Source organism: Herpailurus yagouaroundi, unplaced genomic scaffold, assembly GCF_014898765.1.
Source record: "Herpailurus yagouaroundi ecotype Mexico unplaced genomic scaffold, PumYag 139, whole genome shotgun sequence".
In the NCBI taxonomy this organism is placed as follows: Eukaryota; Metazoa; Chordata; class Mammalia; order Carnivora; family Felidae; genus Herpailurus; species Herpailurus yagouaroundi.
In genome coordinates, this window is record NW_024412394.1 from 34,980,890 (window position 1) to 35,004,572 (window position 23,683).

General features: G+C 38.5%; 1 protein-coding gene across 5 annotated transcripts; it reads left to right on the forward strand.

Moving 5' to 3' along the window:
- The first annotated feature begins 1,224 nt into the window (after positions 1–1,224).
- MTO1 (mitochondrial tRNA translation optimization 1) lies at positions 1,225–23,683 on the forward strand. Of its 5 annotated transcripts, none has more exons than XM_040473959.1 (12): positions 1,496–1,835; positions 5,496–5,695; positions 5,776–5,893; positions 7,767–8,056; positions 10,115–10,227; positions 10,315–10,505; positions 10,737–10,867; positions 11,810–12,014; positions 12,094–12,265; positions 17,441–17,559; positions 20,926–21,057; positions 22,828–22,944. In XM_040473959.1, the coding sequence occupies exons 1-11, from the start codon at positions 1,619–1,621 to the stop codon at positions 21,018–21,020; spliced, it is 1,851 nt and encodes a 616-aa protein (XP_040329893.1). In that variant the 5' UTR covers positions 1,496–1,618; the 3' UTR covers positions 21,021–21,057; positions 22,828–22,944. The 5 variants fall into 5 exon arrangements, with proteins under 5 accessions (XP_040329892.1, XP_040329895.1, XP_040329894.1 ...); XM_040473956.1 differs by having other exon boundaries at positions 1,501–1,835; positions 20,897–21,057; positions 22,828–23,683; XM_040473958.1 differs by lacking the exons at positions 20,926–21,057; positions 22,828–22,944 and adding an exon at positions 18,529–18,680 and having other exon boundaries at positions 1,225–1,835.

The window sequence follows — 23,683 nt, forward strand, 5'->3', positions numbered from 1 at the left end:
AGAGATTGGTTTGGTTGTGCCCTTAGGCTTGAGCACAGTGCTCAAGGAGGAGGAACCAGAAAAATATACTGAGAAGGAGTAGCCAGAAAAATAGGAGGAAAATCAGAATAGCTTAATGTCTTAGAATACAAAAGAAAAAATGTGTCAAGATATGACTATGAAGGACACACATACAATATCCATCTTCTTGCCTATTTACACTTAAAACTTAATTAAAATCCAGTCCTGGCTACAGTATTAATGAAATACTCTTACACTGTTAATGCACCTGACCAAAAGCTTTCAGAAGGCTAATTTAGCCATCATCAATAATTTAAAAATTGAGGAATCCTTTTACCCAGTATCTTCATTACAGAAAGAGTCCCATAAAATTAAAGAGATGTATGTACAACGATATTCATAACATTAAAAATTATAAACAGTCCGGGGCACCTAGGTGGCTTAGTCAGTTAAGCATCTAACTCTTGGTTTTGGCTCTGGCATGATCTCACAACTTGTGAGTTTGAGCCCCACATCAGGCTCTGTACTGACAGCACAGAGTCTGCTTGGGATTCTCTGTCTCCCTGTCTCTCTGCCCTTCCCCCACTCTCTCTCTGTCTCTCTCAACAATAAATAAACATTAAAAAATTTTTAAAAATTATCAACAATCCGAATGCCCAGTAATTGGAGTTAATTACATAAATTATGGTTAAAATGTGATAGATTTATATATCCATGGCATGGAGTCCAGAATACATTGAGAGTTAAAGAACCCATAACTGCCGTCAGCTCTTCTAATCCCCACCTCTGTGATCATTGTCAGCATTTTGTTGCCAATGCCTCCTAGCTTTTTAAAATACAAATACTAATGCTACTATTATTTTGCACATATAATACTATGAGTATATTATTTTTCAGTTTGCTTCTTTTTTTAACAAAGTTTTATTTCTGTAAGGTTTAAATTGTGTATAACGAATGCTATTGTTAACGTAGTAAGACAGCAAAATTATGTATTCGATATATTTTAATAACTAGAACAATAAAACTGCCACATGGGTTGTTTCACTAACCAGTTGAAGATTTCCTAAGGAAGGCTTTAAAAATGTGTTTCCAAAAGGCTGGCCATTTAACCTTCAACCATTCCATTCCCCTATTTAGCCATCATGAATCTTTCATCCACAAATATATTTTAACTGCTTTCGAATCTACTCTTATCAGAGACTACTCTATAATATCAAACAGAAGTCCAGGTGATAGTATATCAGAAAATTCAAAGAATCTTATAAGGCAAACTGATCAAAATCACTGTAGGTGACCACCTGGCGATTAGAGCTGCCACTCTCCAGAAAAGACAAAAACGACCACGTAGGAACCACCAATTCATAGCCATTGGTGATCAAAAGCCTGCATGGACCACGAAACCAGGCTCACACTGGTCGTGCCACTTGCACTGTTAACTCGGTCTCGCTTCGCCTTTAAAGTCCCGCCAAAGCCCCAATCAGCGCAGACGCTGAACGTGGACTGCGACGCTCTGACATCAGAACAAAGATGGCTGCGTCCTGCAGACTTTCCCTCGTACCCTAAATTTTTGCGCCTAGCTCGTGTCAGGTTTAGAGTCACACTCGGCCTTTCTCCAGCCATGTTTTCTCTCCGAAATTGCGGTCTCTGGGTCGCGGCTTCCCTCACCAAAAAGCGTGTTACGTTGGCCCGGTTCAGCGGTGACAGCGCGGCGCCCTTGGCTACGAAGTTTGACGTGATAGTCATCGGCGGAGGACACGCCGGGACCGAGGCAGCCGCCGCTGCTGCTCGTTGCGGCTCCCGGACCCTGCTACTCACCCACCGCGTGGACACGATCGGTGAGGAGCGCGGGTCGAGTGGAGGATGGCCCAGGACGCAAGCTTCCAATATGCCCCTTCACCCTTTCCCGGATGGGCAGACTCTTCCCTCTCTCAGAGCTAGCGAGAATCCTAGTATCTGTGGTTTTATCCTGATTTGAGTTTCCCAGAACCCTGGACTGGGCTGTTCTTTGGACCACGGATTGTGCTGCTGCTCACCGAAGTAGTTAGTTGGTGGAGGTGGAGTTGGGGGCCGTGCCTTGGGAAAGGGGGGAAATTTAAGAATACAAGCTGATAGCTTCCTATTTCCTTTTTGCCATTTACCTTTTGCTTGCTTGTGGCTTTGGGAAAAGAGTGAATTAACATTTATTAGGAATTACTTATTAAACAACAGTTGTGTTTTTCCCGAGATTTTGTGAAGCCCTTTTGAAGAAGGATGATACTTTTTATTGCATTCTATATCTCTGCTAGGCGTTGGTCCTCTAATTTTGTGCTCAGGAACTGGCAGTGCTTTTTTCACATTTAACAGGCAGTGGGTGGACAGCTATAATTTAAAGCAAGACCTCTCTCTAGCACCATAATAGGTGCTAGCTAAAACATCATTCTGTAAATTATGCATGCCTATTTTTATCTCCTGCATTTTGCTTAAGAGTGAACAGTACTTGAAATATTAACTGTGTTTTGCAAAAATTGTGAATAAATGACATATTTGTATACTGAAGTACTTTTAAAAATTACCATTCAGCTGGTAAGTGGGGAGAAACATATACTGTTAACAGTGATTCTTTTTTTTTTTTTTTTAATTTTTTTTTCAACGTTTATTTATTTTTTGGGACAGAGAGAGACAGAGCATGAACGGGGGAGGGGCAGAGAGAGAGGGAGACACAGAATCGGAAACAGGCTCCAGGCTCTGAGCCATCAGCCCAGAGCCCGACGCGGGGCTCGAACTCACGGACCGCGAGATCGTAACCTGGCTGAAGTCGGACGCTTAACCGACTGCGCCACCCAGGCGCCCCGACAGTGATTCTTTTAGAGAGGGTTGATAAGATTACCCAAAAGATTATACTTTGCTTATGATATATTTCAGTGTTGTTTACATAAAAAAAAAATAAAGACTGGATACTGCCTTTCAATAATAATTCAAAACTCTAATGAAAAGTATTATTGAACTAAGATGACCATGAAATATGAGTAATGTAGTTCTGTGAGGGATAAAGGGATTCTTATCCAAACCCATATTCATATTATTTTACCAATACAATACAATCCATTTTCTTTTTAAATAAATACATTACAGAGATAATAATTCTTATAGATGAGCTTAGTGGATCGCAAATCCGTCTTTAAATCAAAATCTCATTTTTTAAGGTAATTTAATATAGTGGAGCATCTTAAATATTTCTACTTGGCCTCAGAAAGATAGCTTTGACTTAGAAGGTTCAACTGATGTAAGAATGCAGAGTACAAGAATTGTCGTGATGTGATTTAGTCATATCTGCCAATAATGAAGTTAGAGGCAGAAAGTCTTTTATTTTCTACCAACCTGGTAAATAATACTTTTTGGAAAACTATTTTTGCATTTCACAATGGAAAAGTCTTGTGCTCTTGTGTGCCTGTTTATTCTTTTTTTTTTTTTTTTCATCTTTATTTTTGAAAGTGAGAGAGTTCGAGCGGGAGAGAAACAGAGAGAGAGGAAGACACAGAATCTGAAGCAAGCTTCAGGCTCTGAGCTGTCAGCACAGAGCCCGATGCGGGTTTGACCTCATGACCTGTGAGATCATGACATGAGCTGAAGTTGGACGCTTAACCAACTGAGCCACCCAGGCACCCCTCATTTATTTATTTTAAAGTGTTTTTTTTTTTTTGAGAGCGATAGAGAGGGAGACAGAGGATCTGAAACGGGCTTTTTTGCTGACAGCAATGAGCCCCATGTAGGGCTCAAAGTCATTAACGGTGAGATTATGACCTGAGCCAAAGTTGGACGCTTAACCTACTGAGCCACCCAGGCACCCCTTTTTTTTATTGTAGAGAGAGAGTGTGAGCTGGGGAGAGGGGTACAGGGAGAGAGAGAGAAAGAGAGAGAGAGAGAGAGAATCTCAAGCAGACTCCACACTCAGTGTGGAGCCCAACACGGGGCTTGATCCCACATCCCTGGGATCGTGACCTGAGCCAAAATCAAGAGTGGGACGCTCAACCAGCTGAGTCACTCAGGCACCCTCCGTTACTCCTGTATCTCTTTTTTCAACATTTATTTATTTTTGGGACAGAGAGAGAGCATGAACGGGGGAGGGGCAGAGAGAGAGGGAGACACAGAATCGGAAACAGGCTCCAGGCTCTGAGCCATCAGCCCAGAGCCTGACGCGGGGCTCGAACTCACAGACCGCGAGATCATAACCTGGCTGAAGTCGGATGCTTAACTGACTGTGCCACCCAGGCGCCCCCACTCCTGTATCTCTTTAAAGAGGAAAATAAATCCCGTTTCTAGAGACTTCATCCCCAATAGTTCATCCCTCGTGACTTATTTCCCACTCTTAACCCAAACACTGGCAAGTAGAAACAGGATTACTTAGATCATTAAAGATTTATTCCTACTGAGTTTAGGTCACACTCCCTGAGCACAAAGCCTCATAGCAGAGTGTTTACCTAAATAAAATTGTGAATCGAAGGGGGGGGGGTGGGGGAAATAATCTACTGTAGCTATCATCTCTGTTTTTTACAGGAGGGAACTGAGGTAGAGAAGATTAGATAACTTGCCAAAATGACAGAGCTTATAGTGTTTATTTATTTATTTTTGAGAGAGAGAGATAACAGACTGTGAGAGGGAGAGAGGCAGAGACAGAGGGAGACACAATCCAAAAATTGGCACAGAGCCCAATGTCGGGCTCAAACTCAGAGACTGCAAGATCATGACCTGGGCCGAAGTTAGACACTTAACCAACTGAGCCACTCAGGCGCCCCCAAAATGACAGAGCTTGTAAGTGGTACATCTAGGAACTGAGCCAGATCCCTTTCACTCATTCCTGACCCAAACTCCTAGTCACAGCGCTATTCAGCCTGCTTATGGAGACTATAAAAACTTGTAGACGGCTTGGTGGTGGCTGCAATAGACCTACAGATGTTGAGATCACTTCCCTACTCCTCCACCTCCCCTAAAAACCTTTGAGGAAACCTTATGAGTTTAGACTTGCAAATCAGACTAGGGGAATTTAAGGGGAAGGATTAAAGTATGGTTTCTACTTTCAGGAAGCTCATATAATTTAATCATTTCTGCAAAATAAGCAAAAAGGAAACAGCAGATGGCATTTATGGAAGACATAATTCATTATAACAGGGAATTAGTGCCAAGGGACTTCTTAAAAGTATGCTGGATTTGGGAAGGTTTCATGAAGTGAGGATTTCAAAACCACATTTTAAAGGAAAAGGCAACCTAATGAACTAGTAAAAATGTGTCAAGGAAAAGATTTAAAAGAAACTATAGTCAATGGTTTGTCTTCCAGGATGCCCTGAATAACTTTTGCATCCCATTGGGATTTTCTAAGTTCCTTTCTAGTGTTTGTTTCAGGGTTGTTGGTTTTATTTTAATCTATCATATGAGATGATTCTAGTCACTTGTACAGACATTTCTCTATTAAACTCACTATGTACACATGTTCATATATTTATTTGGTCTGTTCTCTTTAGGTCAGATGTCCTGTAATCCTTCCTTTGGTGGCATTGGCAAAGGCCACTTAATGAGGGAAGTTGATGCCTTGGATGGGCTTTGTTCTCGAATCTGTGACCAGTCTGGTGTACATTACAAAGTATTAAACCGGCGTAAGGGACCAGCTGTTTGGGGTTTGAGAGCTCAGATTGATAGGAAACTCTATAAGCAGAACATGCAGGTGAGAATGGGGCGTCAAAACAGGAGAGACTGTAATGATTATTTAACTGTTATGCTTCAACTTGCATTCTCTTTTGGCAGAAAGAAATCCTAAATACACCACTGCTTACTGTTCAGGAGGGAGCTGTAGAAGATCTTATTCTTACAGAACCAGAGCCTGAGTACACTGGGAAATGCCGTGTCAGTGGCGTGGTTTTAGGTTTGTACTGGTGATAGATGATAATAACAGTGTCAAACTCCATGTGAAAAAACAATTTTAGAGCAGAGCATAGAGATGTTTTGCTTATTCTAGGAAATTATTATATTTTCCTAGAGGAAAACTATATAAAAAATTATATTCCTCCTTTCATCTTGACCTTCATGAAGCTTAGTCAAATTCTGGGCTCATTTATACCATCTTAGTAAGACTTTATAGCCTACATACATGTGTTTTTCTCCTGGTCCTTCTGTTGTAATTTTTATTTTTCCTAGTTCTTTTTTTTTTTCTTTTTAAAGATTTTATTTTTATGTAATCTCTACATGGGGCTCGAACGTGGGGCTCGAACTCACAACCTCAAGATCAAGAGCCACATGTTTATCAACTGAGCCAGCCAAGTGCCTCTATTTTTTCTAGTTCTTGCTTTAAATTTTTTTAATTTGTATTTTACAGTGTTACTATACTTATGTTTTTTATTTAAAGGAGCTACAAATTTTTTTAAATATTTTTTAATGTTTATTTATTTTTGAGAGGGAGAGAGATAGTGTGAACAGGGGAGGGACAGAGAGGAAGGAAGACACAGAATCTGAAGCAGGCTCCAGGCTCTGAGCTGTCAGCACAGAGCCCAATATGGGGCTCGAACCCACAGACCACAAGATCATGACCTAAGCCAAAGTCAGACGCTTAACCAGCTGAGCCTTCCAGGTGCCCCAGGAGTTATAAATTAATTTTTCATTAAGATAATACATGCACATAATTTTTACAAAAATCAAATTGAATTTGAAAGTTTGTATGGAAAAACAATTATCTCTATAATTATCTCCCTTTACAGATTAACTATTGCAGTTTTGTTCCTATGTATTTACATATTTCTAAATAGTATTCTTATATTTGTACTCCCTAAATTATCAGTATTAGATGTTATCTATTAACCTTTTTTATAGCAGTTCTCTTTAATCCCCTATTTTCCTTCCCTCAATCCTTCTAATTAGTTATGCCATAAATTTTGGTTGATACTATGTTTATATTGTTATGATTTTTTAAATATTCATTGTAGAGCTAAGTAGTGTATTATGTTTGTTTCCTTTCATATACCTCTTTGCTTTGCTTTGGATTAATATTTGCTTTATTTTTTGTTTGCTTATTTTAATTGTGTACTTGTTCAGCTTTTTCATTAGGAAAAAACTGTCATTTCTCAATCGTCAAGTAATCTATCAATTCTGTTTTTTCTTTGATTCTTCCCTCCCAGAGACATCAACTTCCCCAGCCCCCTACAACCCATCTGCTATAATCAGGGCAATTGCTCTCTGGGCCTTCTGCACAAATGTCATTTTGAGCCTTCTTTTTACTACTTTGCTGTGTTACATCATCCCATGTTCCTTGGGACTTCAGTCCCATGAGTGGGGGAGGGACAGAGAGAGGTGAAAGAGCCCCAAGCAGGCTCCACACTATCAGCTGGAAACCCTATGTGGGGTTCAAACCCACAAACTGCAAGATTGTGACCTAAGCCAAAACCAAGAGTTGGACACTCAACCAACTGATCCACCCAGGAGTCCCTGTAGTTCTTTTTTTTTTATGTTTGTTTGAGAGAGAGACAGCATGCACATGCTCGCACGAGTGTGTGCATGAGTGTGTGCATGAGTGGGGGAGGAGCAGAGAGGGAGGACTCTGGGCTCAGCATTGAGCCCCTTGAGGGTCTCGATCCCCAAGATCCCATGCCATGAGATCATGCATGACCTGAGTGGAAATCAAGATTCTGACACTTAACCTATGAGCCACCCAGGAGCCCCTCCCTGTAATTCTAATTTAAAATAGTCAACGTTTCAATTTGATCCTTGATAACCGGGCACACTTTTTACTCTTTCTTAACCTTTAGCGGATGGAAGCACAGTACATGCAGAGAGCGTGGTTCTGACTACTGGGACGTTCTTGAGAGGCGTGATTGTAATTGGATTAGAAATGCATCCAGCAGGACGTTTAGGGGATCAGCCTTCCGTAGGGTTGGCTCACACTCTGGAGAAGTTGGGGTTTGTGGTGGGAAGACTGAAGACTGGGACTCCACCCCGAATTGCCAAAGAGTCCATTAATTTCAGCATTCTAAACAAGCAGACACCAGATAATCCATCCATACCATTCAGTTTTATCAGTGAGATAGTGTGGATTAAGGTAAGATAATTTAAGAAAATCTAACTTTACAGCTGACAGTGGCCATTCACAGCAGGATATAACCCTTCCTTCCTTCTTCCCTTTCTTCCACCTTCCCTCCTCCCTCCCTCCCTTCCTCACTTCCCTTCCCTTCCTTCCTTTCTTTCTTCCCTCTTCCCTCTGTCCCTCCCTTCCTCCCTCCCTTCCTTCCTTCCTTCCATCCCTCCCTCCTTCTTTCTCTCTTCTTCCCTTCCTTCTCTCTACTCTTCACAATTCACTTTATATTACTTTATATTACTATATTATAGTATATACTATAGTATATACTATACTATTACTTAGGGTGCAAAATAATGATCTTTAAAAGCATTAGCTAATTTGGCTAACTGGGTGTTTCCCAATAAGTTGTTAAGTTTCATCTCTTCAATAATTTTGCCTATTTAAAATTTTTTGAAACACTTTCAGACCTATGTAAAAATTGCAAGACCGTTAAAACAAACTCCTGTAAACCACTGAAATTCACCCATTGTTAATATTTTACCATATTTATCTTTCTATATACAGAAATATATAGATACATATATTTAATCTATAAAACAGTAATATACACATTTATTCTTTTTTTGAATTTTATTTATTTTGAGAGAGAAAGAGAGTGCATGTGCGCACGTGCAGGGAGGGGCAGAGAGAGGAAGAGAGAGAGAGAAATCCCAAGTAAGCTCTCTGCTCTCTGTGCAGAGCCCGATGCAGGCTTCGAACTCACAAACCATGAGATCATGACCTGAGCCAAAACCAAGAGTCAAATGCTTAACTGACTAAGCCACCCAGGTACCTTACACACATTTATTCTTATTCTTTTTTTTTCCCCAAAACATTTGAGGGTGAGTTGCAGAGATCATGACTCTTTACTTCTAAATACTTCAGTATGTATTTCAACTAAGCACAATTACATGCTCTTATATAACCTCATTGTAGTAATGAAATTTGGGGAATTTAACATTGATACATTGCTGTTATCTAATATAAAGTTCATAGTCAGATTTTGCTGATTATCCCAATATTCTTCTTTATAGCAACCCTTTTTTTCCAATCCAGGATCACGTATTACATTTAATTGTCATTTCTCTTTATCTGGAACAGTTCCTCAGTTTTTCATGATACTGGTATTTTTGAAGAGTACAGGATACTTTTTGCCTATCTTTGGAATTAAAAAAACATTGTGTATTTAGAATTGAGGACTAATAATTGATGGTCCTAGTTTCTGGTAAGTGTTTTATTAATAAGTGGCTCCAAATATTCCACTGTCTTGAGCAAGTCACTTACATTTTTGCTTTGGTAAAATGTAAATTGTGATGCAACTTTCTTAGTATAAATATATATATATATATATACACACACACACACACACACACACACACACACACACTTAATCTGTTTATTATAAATTTTCAAGTTTATAGAAAGTAAAAAAAACAGTATAATTTCTGTGTCCATCAGTCAGCTTCAACAAGTAACATTTTCTGGCATTCTTGTTTCATCTTTCTTTACCACTTTTCTTCTTACTAGGTTTTAAAGCTTTGGTACCAGATATCACTTATAAATACTTTGGTATATGTTTTTAACAGATGAGAACTTTGTAAAAACCAACCGCAATACCATTATCATACCTATCAAACAAGGACCAAATAAGGACCATACACTGAGTTGGACGATATGCCTTATAACAGTTTCCCCCAGTTTTTTTTTTTTCTTCTTCACATTTATATGTGGAAGAAACTGAGCCATCTGTTCTCTAGAATTTCCCACATTCTGGATTTCTCTGATTTCATCCTTCTGGTACCTTAAATAGGTTCTTCTGTCTTCTATATTTCCTGTAAACTGGTAGATTTGGAGGCTTGTTTAAATTTAGGTTCACCTTTTGGGGTTTTTTTGGCAAGAATACTCCCTAAATAGTGCTCAGCATTATGCATAGGTTTAATGTTTGTAAAATTAAGTGCATATCATGTGTGTAATTTATTTAAGGAAAAGATAAACTCGTAAAGAAGCAAAACAGTGTTTTAAGTACTTCCTATATTTTAGCCAGAAGATCAGCTGCCATGTTACTTGACTCACACCAACCCTAAAGTGGATGAGATTGTCCTTGAGAACCTTCACCTTAATAGTCACATTAAGGAAACTACAAGAGGACCCCGGTAAGGACAGAACATTACTTTAAGGAGTGACATCAGCCTTCTTTTGTTTGCTTCATTAAATTTTTGAATTTCATTGTCTTGTTCTAGATACTGTCCATCCATTGAATCAAAGGTTTTGCGTTTTCCAAACCGTCTTCATCAGGTTTGGTTGGAACCTGAAGGAATGGATTCTGACCTGATCTACCCCCAAGGGTTATCTGTGACGCTACCAGCTGAATTACAGGAGAAAATGATCACATGCATCAAAGGCTTGGAGAAAGCTAAAATGATTCAGCCAGGTAAAGAGAATCACAGCTTCAGTATCAACTCAGCATCGCATTAGTAGATAGTGAAGAGGTCTTAGCTATAGTCATGGTTGCTTAGAGCCTCAGAAGACAAAGCCCAACACCTATACATTTAAAATATACTCTTTGTTTTTCAAGAGCATTTAGTGATCATCTTTGCATCTCTACTTTGAGGCAAATCCAGCTCTGTTTTTACTTATTTTATATCATTTATTCTTTGGTCAGGTTATGGTGTTCAGTATGATTATTTAGACCCCCGTCAGATCACTCCTTCTCTTGAGACTCATTTGGTGCAACGGCTCTTCTTTGCTGGCCAGATAAATGGCACTACTGGTTATGAGGAAGCTGCAGCTCAAGTAAGACGTTGTTCAAATATTGTTACAAACACAAAAGGACTATTTAACTGGTGTTTCTCCTTTAAACGTCTGTTATGATAACTATATAGATCTTATACAACTCATACATTGTAGTTGAAGACTTATTTCTGTTTCAGGGTATACAGGGATGGCTACTATTTTGAAAACACTTGTGGGTTTTGTTTTTTGTTTTTGTTTAATTTTTTATTTGAGTACGGTTGACACAAATGTTACATTAGTTCAAATGTACAACTGAATGATTTGATAGGTATATATGTTATGCTGTGTTCACCACAAATGTAGCTACCAGCTGTCCCATTACATAGCTGTTACAGTATCATTGACTGTATTCCTTATGCTGTGCCAAACACTTTTGGTTTTAATTCTCATTTTGAGCTCCCAGGTCTGATACCATATTTGATTAGATTTTTTCTGACTTTGTTTTTAAAGATTTTATTTTTGACTAATCTCTACAACCTGGTGCTTGAACTTACATCCCTGAGATCAAGAGTCGCACGCTGTACTGACTGAGCCAGGCAGCCGCCCCTGAAATTTTTTTATAAACAAAATTTAGTTCTTCTTACATAACATTATTGAAAATTAACATACTCTTTTTAAGTGAGAAGTTATGTTATTTTTACTTGTAAGTGGGAAAAGGCTAGAAGAGCTTTATGGGTGGATTTAAAACAATATATTAGCCCACTTGAGGCTTATCAGGGATGTTAAATATTTTTGAAAACAATGAAATATAGCATTCTAAAGTGGTACATTACCTGTATTCTGGTTTTGAATAAGGATCACATTTTCTTTCTCTATTCTATCGCTTCAGGGCAGTGCTTGCTTTCTTACTATCCCGTGCTGTTTTGTCCAGATAGTGTTCTGAATAGGGTAGCTCGTTGTTCGGTTCATAATGGCCTTTTAAACATTTCAGTCCTCTTATAGGGTGTGATAGCTGGAATCAATGCAAGTCTTCGGGTCAAACGCAAGCCTCCTTTTGTCGTTAGCCGAACAGAAGGCTACATAGGAGTCTTGATTGATGACCTCACCACACTGGGTACCAACGAACCATACCGCATGTTCACGAGCCGAGCAGAGTTCCGTTTGTCACTGCGCCCTGATAACGCCGACAGCAGGCTCACGTTCCGAGGTATCTCTTCACTGAGTCCTGCAACCATATTTACTCTTCTGTAAAACCTCTCTCATTCTATTCTTTCCCCTTCTTTTAGGGTATAAGGAAGTTGGCTGTGTGTCCCAACAACGATATGAAAGAGCTTCTTGGATGAAGTCTTCTTTGGAAGAAGGCATTTCTGTGCTAAAATCCATTGAGTTTTCAAGTTCTAAATGGAAAAAGTTAATTCCAGAGGCTTCTATAAGTATTGGTAAAAGTCTGCCTCTCAGGTATGCACTTTTAATATAGACTTTTCTTACTTTTTACAGAAAAGTGAGATTGTTTCAGAGAAACATTACCTGTGGATTCCCTATTTTAAATGAACATTTTAATGAACATGGCTTCTTCTCAGAATCATTTAGATGTAACTTATCTCTTTATTCAGTATTAAAAATATGTATGCTTCTAAATTATTTTTTTCATTTTTAATATAATATTTCTGTGGTTCCCATTGAGTTCTGGCTTTCCTAAGATTTAGAGGGTACACACCAAGAAATATAGTTAATCTGCATTCTTCTATAAGTATGGAACAATTAGAAACCTCTGATTAAGCAGAGTATTTTATTATTTTTTTTTAATTTTATTTTTTATTTTTTTAAATTTACATCCAAATTAGTTAGCATATAGTGCAACAATGATTTCAGGAGTAGATTCCTTAATGCCCCTTACTCATATAGCCCATCCCCCCTCCCACAACCCCTGCAGGAACCCTCAGTTTATTCTCCATATTTATGAGTTTCTTCTGTTTTGTCCCCCTCCCTGTTTTTATATTATGTTTGTTTCCCTTCCCTTATGTTCATCTGTTTTGTCTCTGAAAGTCCTCATATGAGTGAAGTCATATGATTTTTGTCTTTCTCTGACTAATTTCACTTAGCATAATACCCTCCGGTTCCATCCACATAGTTGCAAATGGCAGGATTTCATTCTTTTTGATTGCCGAGCGATACTCCATTGTATATATATACCACATCTTCTTTATCCATTCATCCATCGATGGACATTTGGGCTCTTTCCACTACTTTGGCTATTGTTGATAGTGCTGCTATAAACATGGGGGTGCATGTGTCCCTTCGAAACAGCACACCTGTATCCCGTGGATAAATGCCTAGTAGTGCAATTGCTGGGTTGTAGGGTACTTCTATTTTTAGTTTTTTGAGGAACCTCCATACTGTTTTCCAGGGTGGCTGCACCAGCTTGCATTCCAAGTGGAGTATTTTAAATTCTGTAGACTCACTTGAACAATCCCATGCTGCATTTTAGGGGGATTTTTTTTGTCCTTTCATCATTTTGGTTATATGGACTCTGAGTCTAAAGGACATTAATATAGAGCTTTTGCTTCATAGATATATTCCTAAGGACCTTACACAGTTCAAAATCTGCATATTTCACCACTCATTTTTCCATTAAAAAAAATGTATGCTAGGGCGCCTGGGTGGCTGAGTTGGTTAGGTGTCCAACTTCGGCTCAGGTCATGATCTCACAGTCTGTGGGTTAGAGCCCCACATTGGACTCTATGCTGACAGCTCAGAGCCTGGAGCCTGTTTCAGATCCTGTGTCTCCCTCTCTCTCTGCCCTTCTTCTGCTCGCGCTGTCTCTCTCTCTCTCAAAAATAAACATTAAAAAAAACTTTTTTTAGTAAAAAAAAAAAAAAAAAAGTATGCTAATTCAGGTGGGGAGGTTCCCAGAAGGCAGAAATGTAAAATCATTGTAGCTCAGAAGCAAATATGGTGGCATTATCTTGCAGCTATGAGTCCAATATACTTTTCCTTTTGTTTGTTTTTTTTTTTAAGTTTGTTTTCCTTGTGAGGGATTTTGTGAACTTAAAGGTATACCTATTTTAATGCTGCTTTTTATTATTTCTAATCTTCTAGTGCTCTCACATTGATTAATAGCCTGGCATAACGTGTCCGTGTTTGGCTTTCATCTCATCATGGTGTCTTATCATTTATAACTTCTGTTCCCCGGTTTTCATTTTCACAGGAATTTCCCAGAGCACTGGTGGATAATAGAGGATATTAAGCAGATTTTTAATTATAGTGATGATAAGTATTAAAGAACCTGCATAGTAGTCACCCAAACTAGGGAATCTTAGTCACAGGAACGACAGCCTGATTGACAAATGAGGATGGTGGATAGATTTATTTACCAGCTAAGTGGCACTGGGAGATGGCAGTTGTATAAACATCGTTTATAATCCACTTGGTATTTCAGGTGTTTGTTTAAATTTAGGAAGGTTCACACTATTTTAAATTTTGTGCAACAAATATATAACATCATGCTTTTTTTTGACAAATGTTGCACTATTTCAAATTTATATCATTAGAATTTGCATTAAACGTGACCAATGTGTATTGAGGTAACATTGCAAGCAGAGTGTTTCTAACACAGTCTAAAAGCTAATCGATGAATAAAAATATGAATGAAAAGGCTATCAATTTTACATCCTCACCAAACTAATCCCAAGAGTAGCCATTTTATTAAGGTGATTAAAAAAACAATAATTTAGCCAAATGCTTTTCTTTTTAATTCAGGTTATCTTTCCCTTCAGGAGAAACTAGGGTCTCAGTCCCCACATTTGCTTTTTGTTTTAATTTTTTTTAATGCTTATTTATTTTTGAGAGACAGAGTCAGAGTGTCAGTGGAGGAGGGGCAGAGACAGAGGGAGACACAGAATCTGAGCTGTCAGCACAGAGCCTGACATGGGGCTCAGACCACAAACTGTGAGATCATGACCTGAGCCAAAGTCGGACCCTTAACCAACTGAGCTACCCAGGCGTCCCCTGCCCGCCACCATTTGATTTCAGCAGAATATTTAGTCTAGCATTCAGCCTCCCTAAATGAACTCAGTTTGTCAATGCCTAGATATATAAAGCTACAGAGATAGAAAATTGGTCAAAATACACTTATTGCATTTACTGTGTACATGCTAGGCTCTGTGCTAAACACAAGTTGAACCAGACTTTGAAGAGATACACAAATAACTACACACACATTTCCTGCCAGGATTATAGGGAAATACACTGATGTGTCAGAGTGTCTCTTACGTTCTGTTGAGGTGTGATAACTTGTCCTTTCTGTGTCAGAGCTCTGAACTCTTGAGGCTTATGTTTGGTTCAAAGCAGGTCTTAAAGGTTGGATCTGAGAACAGCTCCAAGGCTTGTAAATAAATTATTTTTTGAAAAAATATTAAGTTGGACAGTCAAGGGCTATTCTTTGAGATCACCATCCTGCTAGATTCCAAGATAATGCTTTTTTTGGTTAGTCATTAGGTGTGTTCCAGTATGTTCTGTAGTTTATTTTTTTCTTTTTAATTTTTTTTTCAACGTTTATTTATTTTTGGGACAGAGAGAGACAGAGCATGAACGGGGGAGGGGCAGAGAGAGAGGGAGACACAGAATCGGAAACAGGCTCCAGGTTCTGAGCCATCAGCCCAGAGCCCGACGCGGGGCTCGAACCCACGGACCGTGAGATCGTGACCTGGCTGAAGTCGGACGCTCAACCGACTGCGCCACCCAGGCGCCCCTGTTCTGTAGTTTAAAAGACAATTCAGCCGTTTTCCTTTGGGAGCTTAGGGTTTTATGGTTTCATGGTAGCTTATGAGATGAGGCCTTTGTAATTAATTGACCTAATTTGTCTCTGGGAGCACAGCAGAGCTGCCCAGAATTTCTGGACATTCCTAGAGCAGGCCATCTGAGGAAGAAATGAGTCAAGCATCCATCTGCAAAGGGTGATAATGCATGACTGTGGCAATAGAATAAACAGTAAAGAAGGTTGGCTGGGAGGCCTCGGAAGACTTGGGACCCTTGGATGGACAGATCTGACTTTTTGTTGACTTGATAATTTAATTGGTTTGAGATGGACAGAATTTATCAAAGATGCAACCTATTGGAGGGAAGATCAAAATTAGTAAATAGAAGCAAAATGAATTAAGACAGTAAATGTAGGGAAATTGTACAGATCGGTGAATCTTGTGAGAACCAAACAAAATGAGAAGTAAACTGCAGAAAATTTCGCAGTCTTGGGAGCACAGGAATGAGGTGAGCCTAGGGCAGTGTCATAGTTCAACCAAGCAGAACTAAGGTCTTGGCAACAATGGAACTCATTATGTACTGCTTTTAGTTGCCCTGGCAATAACCATTTAAATGAATTATAACCAAAAAGCCACATGTAAATGAAGTTAGTAATAATTAACAGAGCAACAATTGGTCTAGTTCACACCACGTTAAGGGAGGGCAAGGAGATGGGGGTGGGTGATACCAAGAAGGAATCTGAGATCAGTATAAAAGGGATTAAATTGGCCTAAGGAACACCAGAACTTCTGGAGATGAAACATACCTGAAGTTTCTCTCTCTAGTTGTATCTTAATAAGTGTCGATGAATGAAGTTATTGCAAATCTCACCTGAAGTACCTGTCAGCATTTATCCTTAGGCATGTTCTCTTGGTGAGCTATGAAAGATGCCTGGGAACTTTAGTAGTCATCTCTGTTAGCTGCATATATCGCTCTCCTCTCCCCTTGCTTTGGCCCAGGAGGACTTAGTCTATCCAGAGCTCATAGTGAAAGTAGAACTGAGAATTAGCTGCCTAAAGTTCTTAATCAGTAGAAATTGAAATGGAGATTATACAAAATTAGAATACACCCAACTGGAAGAATACTTAGGAACCCTTATTTATTAGAAAAGCCCTTGACCATCATTTTGTCATCAGTTTATTTGGAGAGACTAAAACATACACACAGGGCCTTTTGTTCTTACTTGGAGAGTTCTGCAAAAGCAAGAAAGAGGTCTTCAGCTGATTTCGGGCATGCAAGATGATGACTCACAGGACACAAATTCTTAGAGAATTCAGTCAAATCCTTGCTATCAGAGGATATTTTGTCTTTACAAGAAAGGGAGGACAAATGGATGATAGGATTGCAATCTTTACCAACAACTTATTTCTCATGAGAAGAGAACGGGAGAATGCACACTAGTCTTACTGAGGTTCTACTGTGTTGCAGATGTCACTGCATTTGGTGACTGTACTTGGAAAGAATTAGGAGTATCTCTTTTTTACTATTAAATTTTTTAATGTTTATTTTTGAGAGACAGAGACACAACATGAGCAGGGGAGGGGCAGATAAAGAGGGAGACACAGAATTGAAAGTGGGCTTCAGGCTCTGAGCTGTCAGCACAGAGCCTGACGTGGGGCTCAAACCCACAAGCTGTGAGATCATGACCTGAGCCAAAGTCAACGCTTACCCACTAAGCCACCCAGGCACCCCAGAGTATCTTTTGAAAATAGTATTAATTCAGAGATTTGGCATTATTTCCAAGGAATCTTGTTCTTAATCTGGCTTACATGATATGGACCCCTATTTTTTGGGGGTGGGGACTCCTATCTTAATGAAACTTTTGTGTATTTGCAGAGCTCTAGATGTTCTGAAGTATGAAGAAGTTGACATGAAGTTATTAGCCACAGCTGTTCCAGCGCCCTTGAAGAAGTACATTACATGTAGAGAACTAGCTGAAAGACTGAAAATAGAAGGTAGAAAATAATTTTTTACTTAACATGCCTATGTGTTCTCTTTTCCATTTGTGCAATTTATGGAAATCAGCTCCATTAAGAAACAGCTCTAAGAGGAGGCATTGTTACCATAGAACCAGCATAGTCTTAGGCTCTCTGCTAGTCAAAGTGGCGTTCCCAGCCTAGCAGCATTGCAACACAGAGGAGCTTGTTAGGAATACAGAATCTCACACTCTACCTAGGACCTAATTGAGTAAACGCATTTGCATTTTTTTTAAAGTTTATTTATTTTGAGAGAGAGACAAAGAGTGAGCAGGGGAGGGGCAGAGAGAGAGGGAAAGAGAGAATCCTAAGCAGGGATTCTCTGGGCTCAAACTCATGACCATGAGATCATGACCTGAGGTGAAACCAAGAGTCAGATGCTTAACTGACTGAGCCACCGAGGCGCCCAGCACATCTGCATTTTAACAGTATCCCTAGGTAATTTGTGAGTACATTTCAAGTGTCCCTTAAACTTCCTTTTTACATTTTTCCCCTCTGATATTCTAATAATGAGAAAAATAATAGTGTCTTTGGCTTTGATAATATACTGGAATACTCTACCATTAACAAATACTTATTTTGTATCAGGCAAAGAAATCAGAGCCTGCCCCTGTACATTATGACACATATCATGCTCTCATACTGACCATCAAAGCTACAGATAACTTGGTAGTTGCACTGTATTTTTTTAAGTTTTACATTATGAAAAATTTCAAACATAAAAATACTGAGAACATCAGCTTCTGCGTTTTGATAGATGTTTTTCCCTGGGGTGGAAAATTATGTGGAGAAAAAGGCAGGGAAGTGAAAGAGATAGGGAGAACGGTAGGAAAAGGTGGATAATGACGTACTGTTCAAATAGGAAAGCACTTTAAATTCTTTGGGGACCAGCCAAGGTGGTAAGAATGCTGCATTCCTTGTATCGATGGCATTTTCTTTTAGTTCCAGAGAGATCTACCACTTTGCTATGTTTTGGCTGTGCATATAGGATGACCCAAGTGCTACCTACCATCCCACCATGCAAGTTAACCAAAGTCTGGCAACAATGGGAAATTCATCAAAACTGCAAATGACAAGACACTAGTAGTACACTGATGTACACTGATGTGTGAAAATAATGTACTTTTATTTCAACTTCATGATTTCTCTATGAAGTAAAAATTACTTAATTGAACATTCAGGATGTTATCACCTGGGGACAGGTGATTAAATTCTGTATTTTAAACTTGGTTTGCAACTTTACTTTGTTCCATAAATCATCAGGTTTGAGTTAGAATAATCCAGAATTATTATCGTTAACTTGTTCATAGAAAACCCTGACTTCAGCCATGAAGTAGCTACTGTTTTGCCTTGTTTTTTAAAGATTCTGGCACATATAAAGACTCTATATCCATGGCTCAATAGAAACATTAGGTTAAAATATAAGATATATCAGTGGTTCTCAAATCACTACATGGACCCTGTGTACCAGATAGCAAGTTTCGTAATGGCAGAAATCAGTTTTAGATTCTTCTTTGTATTCTTTCTCATGTTTTATTATATATAGATTTGAAAGTTTAAGTAAATATACCTTTAACATATACATTCCCTCACTTATATCCCATGATCCTCTGTAAAGGTCTATTTATGAGTAATATATTTGTATGACAGTTTTTTGTGCTAATTTGTCATATTACGATGTTGTATTAAGCCCTTTACATGCAGTATTTTGTTTGGTATTTAGAATTGTCCTGTGGGGGCGCCTGGGTGGCTCAGTGGGTTAAGCATCCACCTTTGGCTCAGGTCCATGATCTCATAGCTTGTGGTTGCAAGCCCATGTCGGGCTCTGTGCTGACAGCTCAGAACCTGGAGTCTGCTTCGGATTCTGTGTCTCCCTCTCTCTCTGCACCTCCCCCCACTCATGCTCTCTCTCTCTGTCTCTCTCTCTCTCAAAAATAAACATTAAAAAAAAAAGAAAGAAAGAAAAAGAATTGTCCCGTGAAGGATAGGTATTAGCATTATTGTCTTAATTTTACAAATAAGTGGTAACCTGCCTAAGATCACACAGTTGGTGAGTGGCAAAGCATCTGGGTCAGCCCTTATAATTTGTGGATAAAGAAGCTAAGGCCCAGAAGGATAATGATGTACCCATAGTCAGGTTCATTGATAGAGCCAGGCTCATAGCTGAGATTTTTCTGACTGCTAATCAAGTGATAGAAGCAGATATTATCAAAACATCTTAGGGAAAGCCGGCTTTCTTACAGGATAGAATGACCACCTCAATTTAGATTTTGAAACAGGTTTTGAGTTTATTTTTCTAAGAACAGAATGCTTCACAAAATAATTGCTAAATTATCCAACTTCATTTCTTAATAAAAACCTTAAATTGTTTTACATGTAAAAAACCCCACTTTTAAAAATTACAGCTTGATATGGACATAATTCTGAAAACCATTTTCTTAGGGAAACAGGTTGTCTTTAGGGCTCAAAATTCAAAGCCATAGTCCATTGAGGGTTTGCACTGAGAGGGAAAATTTGCACTGAGTGGAAAAGCAGTATCTTCTATTTTTAATTTTCCAGATTTTGCTTTTAATGTTTAAGTAATCTCTATACCCAACATGGGGCTTGAACTCACAACCGTGAGATCAAGAGTCACATGCTCAGGACACCTGGGTGGCTCAGTTAAGCATCTGACTCTTGATTTTGGCTCAGGTCATGATTTCAAGGTTGTGAGATTGAGCCCTGTGTTGGACTCTGTGCTGGGTGTGGAGCCTGCTTAAGATTCTCCCAGTCTCTCTCTCTCTGTAAAAAAAAAGAGTCACATGTTCTACTGACTGAGATACGTAGGTGCCCCTTAATTTTCCAAATTTTTGAGATGAAAGGGCATGCAATAAACTACCAGACAGAATGTTGTAGTTGCTATGCAAGATACTCCCTCTGATTTATCCTCAATTTCCTCATCTGGAAAAGGGTACGCTTACCCCACTTACCTTGTGGTGTTGGAAAAAAGTGTTGAATGAGAGATTCAGAAGTTTTTTTGTAAATTGTAAAAAGCTATAAAAACACAGTTGTTGGGGCACCTTGGTGGCTCAGTCAGTTGAGCGTCCGACTTCAGCTCAGGTCATGATCTCACGGTTCATGAGTTCAAGCCCCAAGTCGGGCTCTGCTGACAGCTCAGAGCCTGGAGCCTGCTTTGGATTCTGTGTCTCCCTCTCTCTCCACCCTTTCCCCACTCATACACTCTCTCTCTCTCTCTCTCAAAAATAAATAAACATTAAAAACCTAAGTTGTTAATAGGAGTATCATAAATCATAACATAATTAATTCTGTTTACCAGCCATTTATGAATCAGTGTTGTTCCATCAGCAACAACAAATAAAGGAAGTTCAGCAAGAAGAAGCTCTCCAACTGCCAAAAGACTTAGATTATTTGACTCTCAGAGATGTGTCTTTGTCTTATGAAGTTCGAGAGAAGCTACATTTCAGTCGCCCAGAGACGGTAAGAAACCAGGCAGTGGATAGGATAAAGAACTAGTGCTTTAATTGTTTTTAAACCTGGATTTACAGTGATCACATAATTAATACACATAATTAATACTTTATTTCATCATTAAAAAATCTAACCTCTTAGGACATTTCTTTGTATGACAGATGTTGGTATGTTTTTGAGAGATGAAAAAACAGTCTAAATAAATAACTAGAAGAATTAGGTTGATTAAAATTATTCTCTAGTCCCAAACATGTGCTAACCCATAACTCATGACATAAAAGAAACCACATTAGGTTAAAATATAATACGTGTGAGTGGTTTTCAAATCACCGCTCAGAATCCTCCCTAGGAGATCCATAGTGTTGGCTTACTAGGAGGTTAGAGGGGAGCCAAAGAGGTCCCTCACCCCATGCTTCAGCCTAAGTGTGTGTGTGTGTGTAAACATCTGTGAACAAATTAAAAACTTTATTGTATACTATACAGTATTAGACTTCTAATGACAAATATTTAGGAGGTGCCTGGGTGGCTCAGTCTGTTAAGTGTCTGACTCTTGATTTTGGCGCAGGTCATGATCTCACAGTTGGTGAGTTTGAGCCCCGCGTCAGGGTCTACACTGACAGTGCTATATTTGTTGATTCTGAGATGCACATTTAACATTTCTGAAACTGAGTTGTATCTTAAAAATGGATGGTGTATCATAGTTTAATAGGCGGTGGCTCTTTTTAGTGGTGATTCATAAAGTAAAAGGCATTTAAGAAAAATATGACCTGTAAAACAATTTTTAAAAGAAATATTTTTAAAGGGAGGAGTGATTCCGTCAATATAAACATGGTATTCTTAGCAATAGTCATCATGGAAACCAAGCAAATAGGCCTTAAATTTTATAACTCTGTATATCCTATTCATCTTGGGTTTTTATGGGTAGTCATAGGCTGCACTGCCCAATATGATAGCCACTAGCTAAATGTGACCATTTACATTAATTAAAATGAAATAAAACTCAGAATTCAACTCTTTAGTCATACTAACCATGTTTCAGGTGCTCAGTAGCCACGTATGGCTAGTGGCTACCGTATTGGACAGTACATTGTTACAGTGCAAATGTTATGGAAAATTTCCATTATCACAGAAAGTTCAATTGGACAGAACAGGTCATTGGAGTTCACATCCCTTATCCACAATTCTAGGATACAAAAAGCTCTGACAAGTGTTTGTTATAGATAAACCTGGTATCAAACTTGACCTGAACTGACATGAGATTATTTAGTCTTTATACCACTTCGAGTGAATATTCATACATTTCACTATAAAAATATACCACAGAAATATTAATGAGATTATAGGGTGCTGTCCAACACATGGCTGAGGAGGTTACATTAGTTTAATGAAAATAAAATGTAGGTAGTCTAACCATCTATTAGTCATGTGCTCTTAGACAAGTCACTTGAACTTCTCTGAGCCTCATTTTCCCTAATTTGTAAAATGAAGGTATTAATCATAATCACATTCCCTTTACCTACTTTATAGTTATTTTGAAGATACATTAAGATAATAGTTTTTAAAATATTTTATAAACTATAATATACAGATTGTTATTAGGAGCAAAACAAATTTGATTTTGACATAGCTCACTTATGTTTATCTTATGGTTTTATTATTTTTTTTCTTCCAAGTTTTTATTTAAATTGAAGTTAGTTAACATACAGTGTAGTAGTAGTTTCAGGAGTAGAATTTAGTGATTCAGCACTTACATATATCTCTTATGGTTTTAATTCTTAGATTGGGGCTGCTAGTCGTATACCTGGAGTGACACCTGCTGCCATCATCAATCTGCTCCGATTTGTGAAGACCACTCAGCAGAGACAGGCGGCTATGGATGAATTGCCCAACACTGACCAATACTTATGCGAGACAGACAAACTGGAAGAAAGACAGTTATAGCTTTGTATTCATAGAAGACTTTTAAATAGTACAAGCAGAGAGAGGAGATAAGTACTGTATTTTGGTTTTAGCACCTGTTAAAATAACCTTAGGTTATTATGGATTTATGATTAATTTATGAAGAGGGCAAAGATTATAATAACTGTGCTTCTTTATCTGAGAAAGTTATAAAGTCTTCATTTATACTCTTCATCTTAGGTGCTCTAATACAGTGAGCATATTAATGTAACGGGAGTATTCATCAAACAGAGATCATAGTGGATCCACAACTAAGCCAGAAAAAAAAAATTTCAGCTTGCAGATTTGCTTACTCATAAAGACTTTGCCCATTAAATGTTACCAAAGTAAAAGTCTTATGTTTCAACCTGTTTTGAAAGTTAGTAGTCTTTTGCTTGGATAAGGAGGCGATTTCAAAGCCCTCAAATTCTTAGGGCTTCAAATTTGAAACTATACAAAATCATCTAGAATTAGCCAGTTGATTTCCAACATTTAAAAATGTAGTATGTAGGGTGAAAGTTGACTTCTAAGATTCCTACACTTCTCCAGGAAATCCTCACCAGTAATTATCTTTGAACATCAATGAATATCCTGTAAACTAGATCAGAAATGATCATAGTTTCCTTTGATCCACAATATGGAAAAGTTTTTGGCAACCTGGTTAAAGGGAAAATAAAGGTAGTTACTTCATATCATA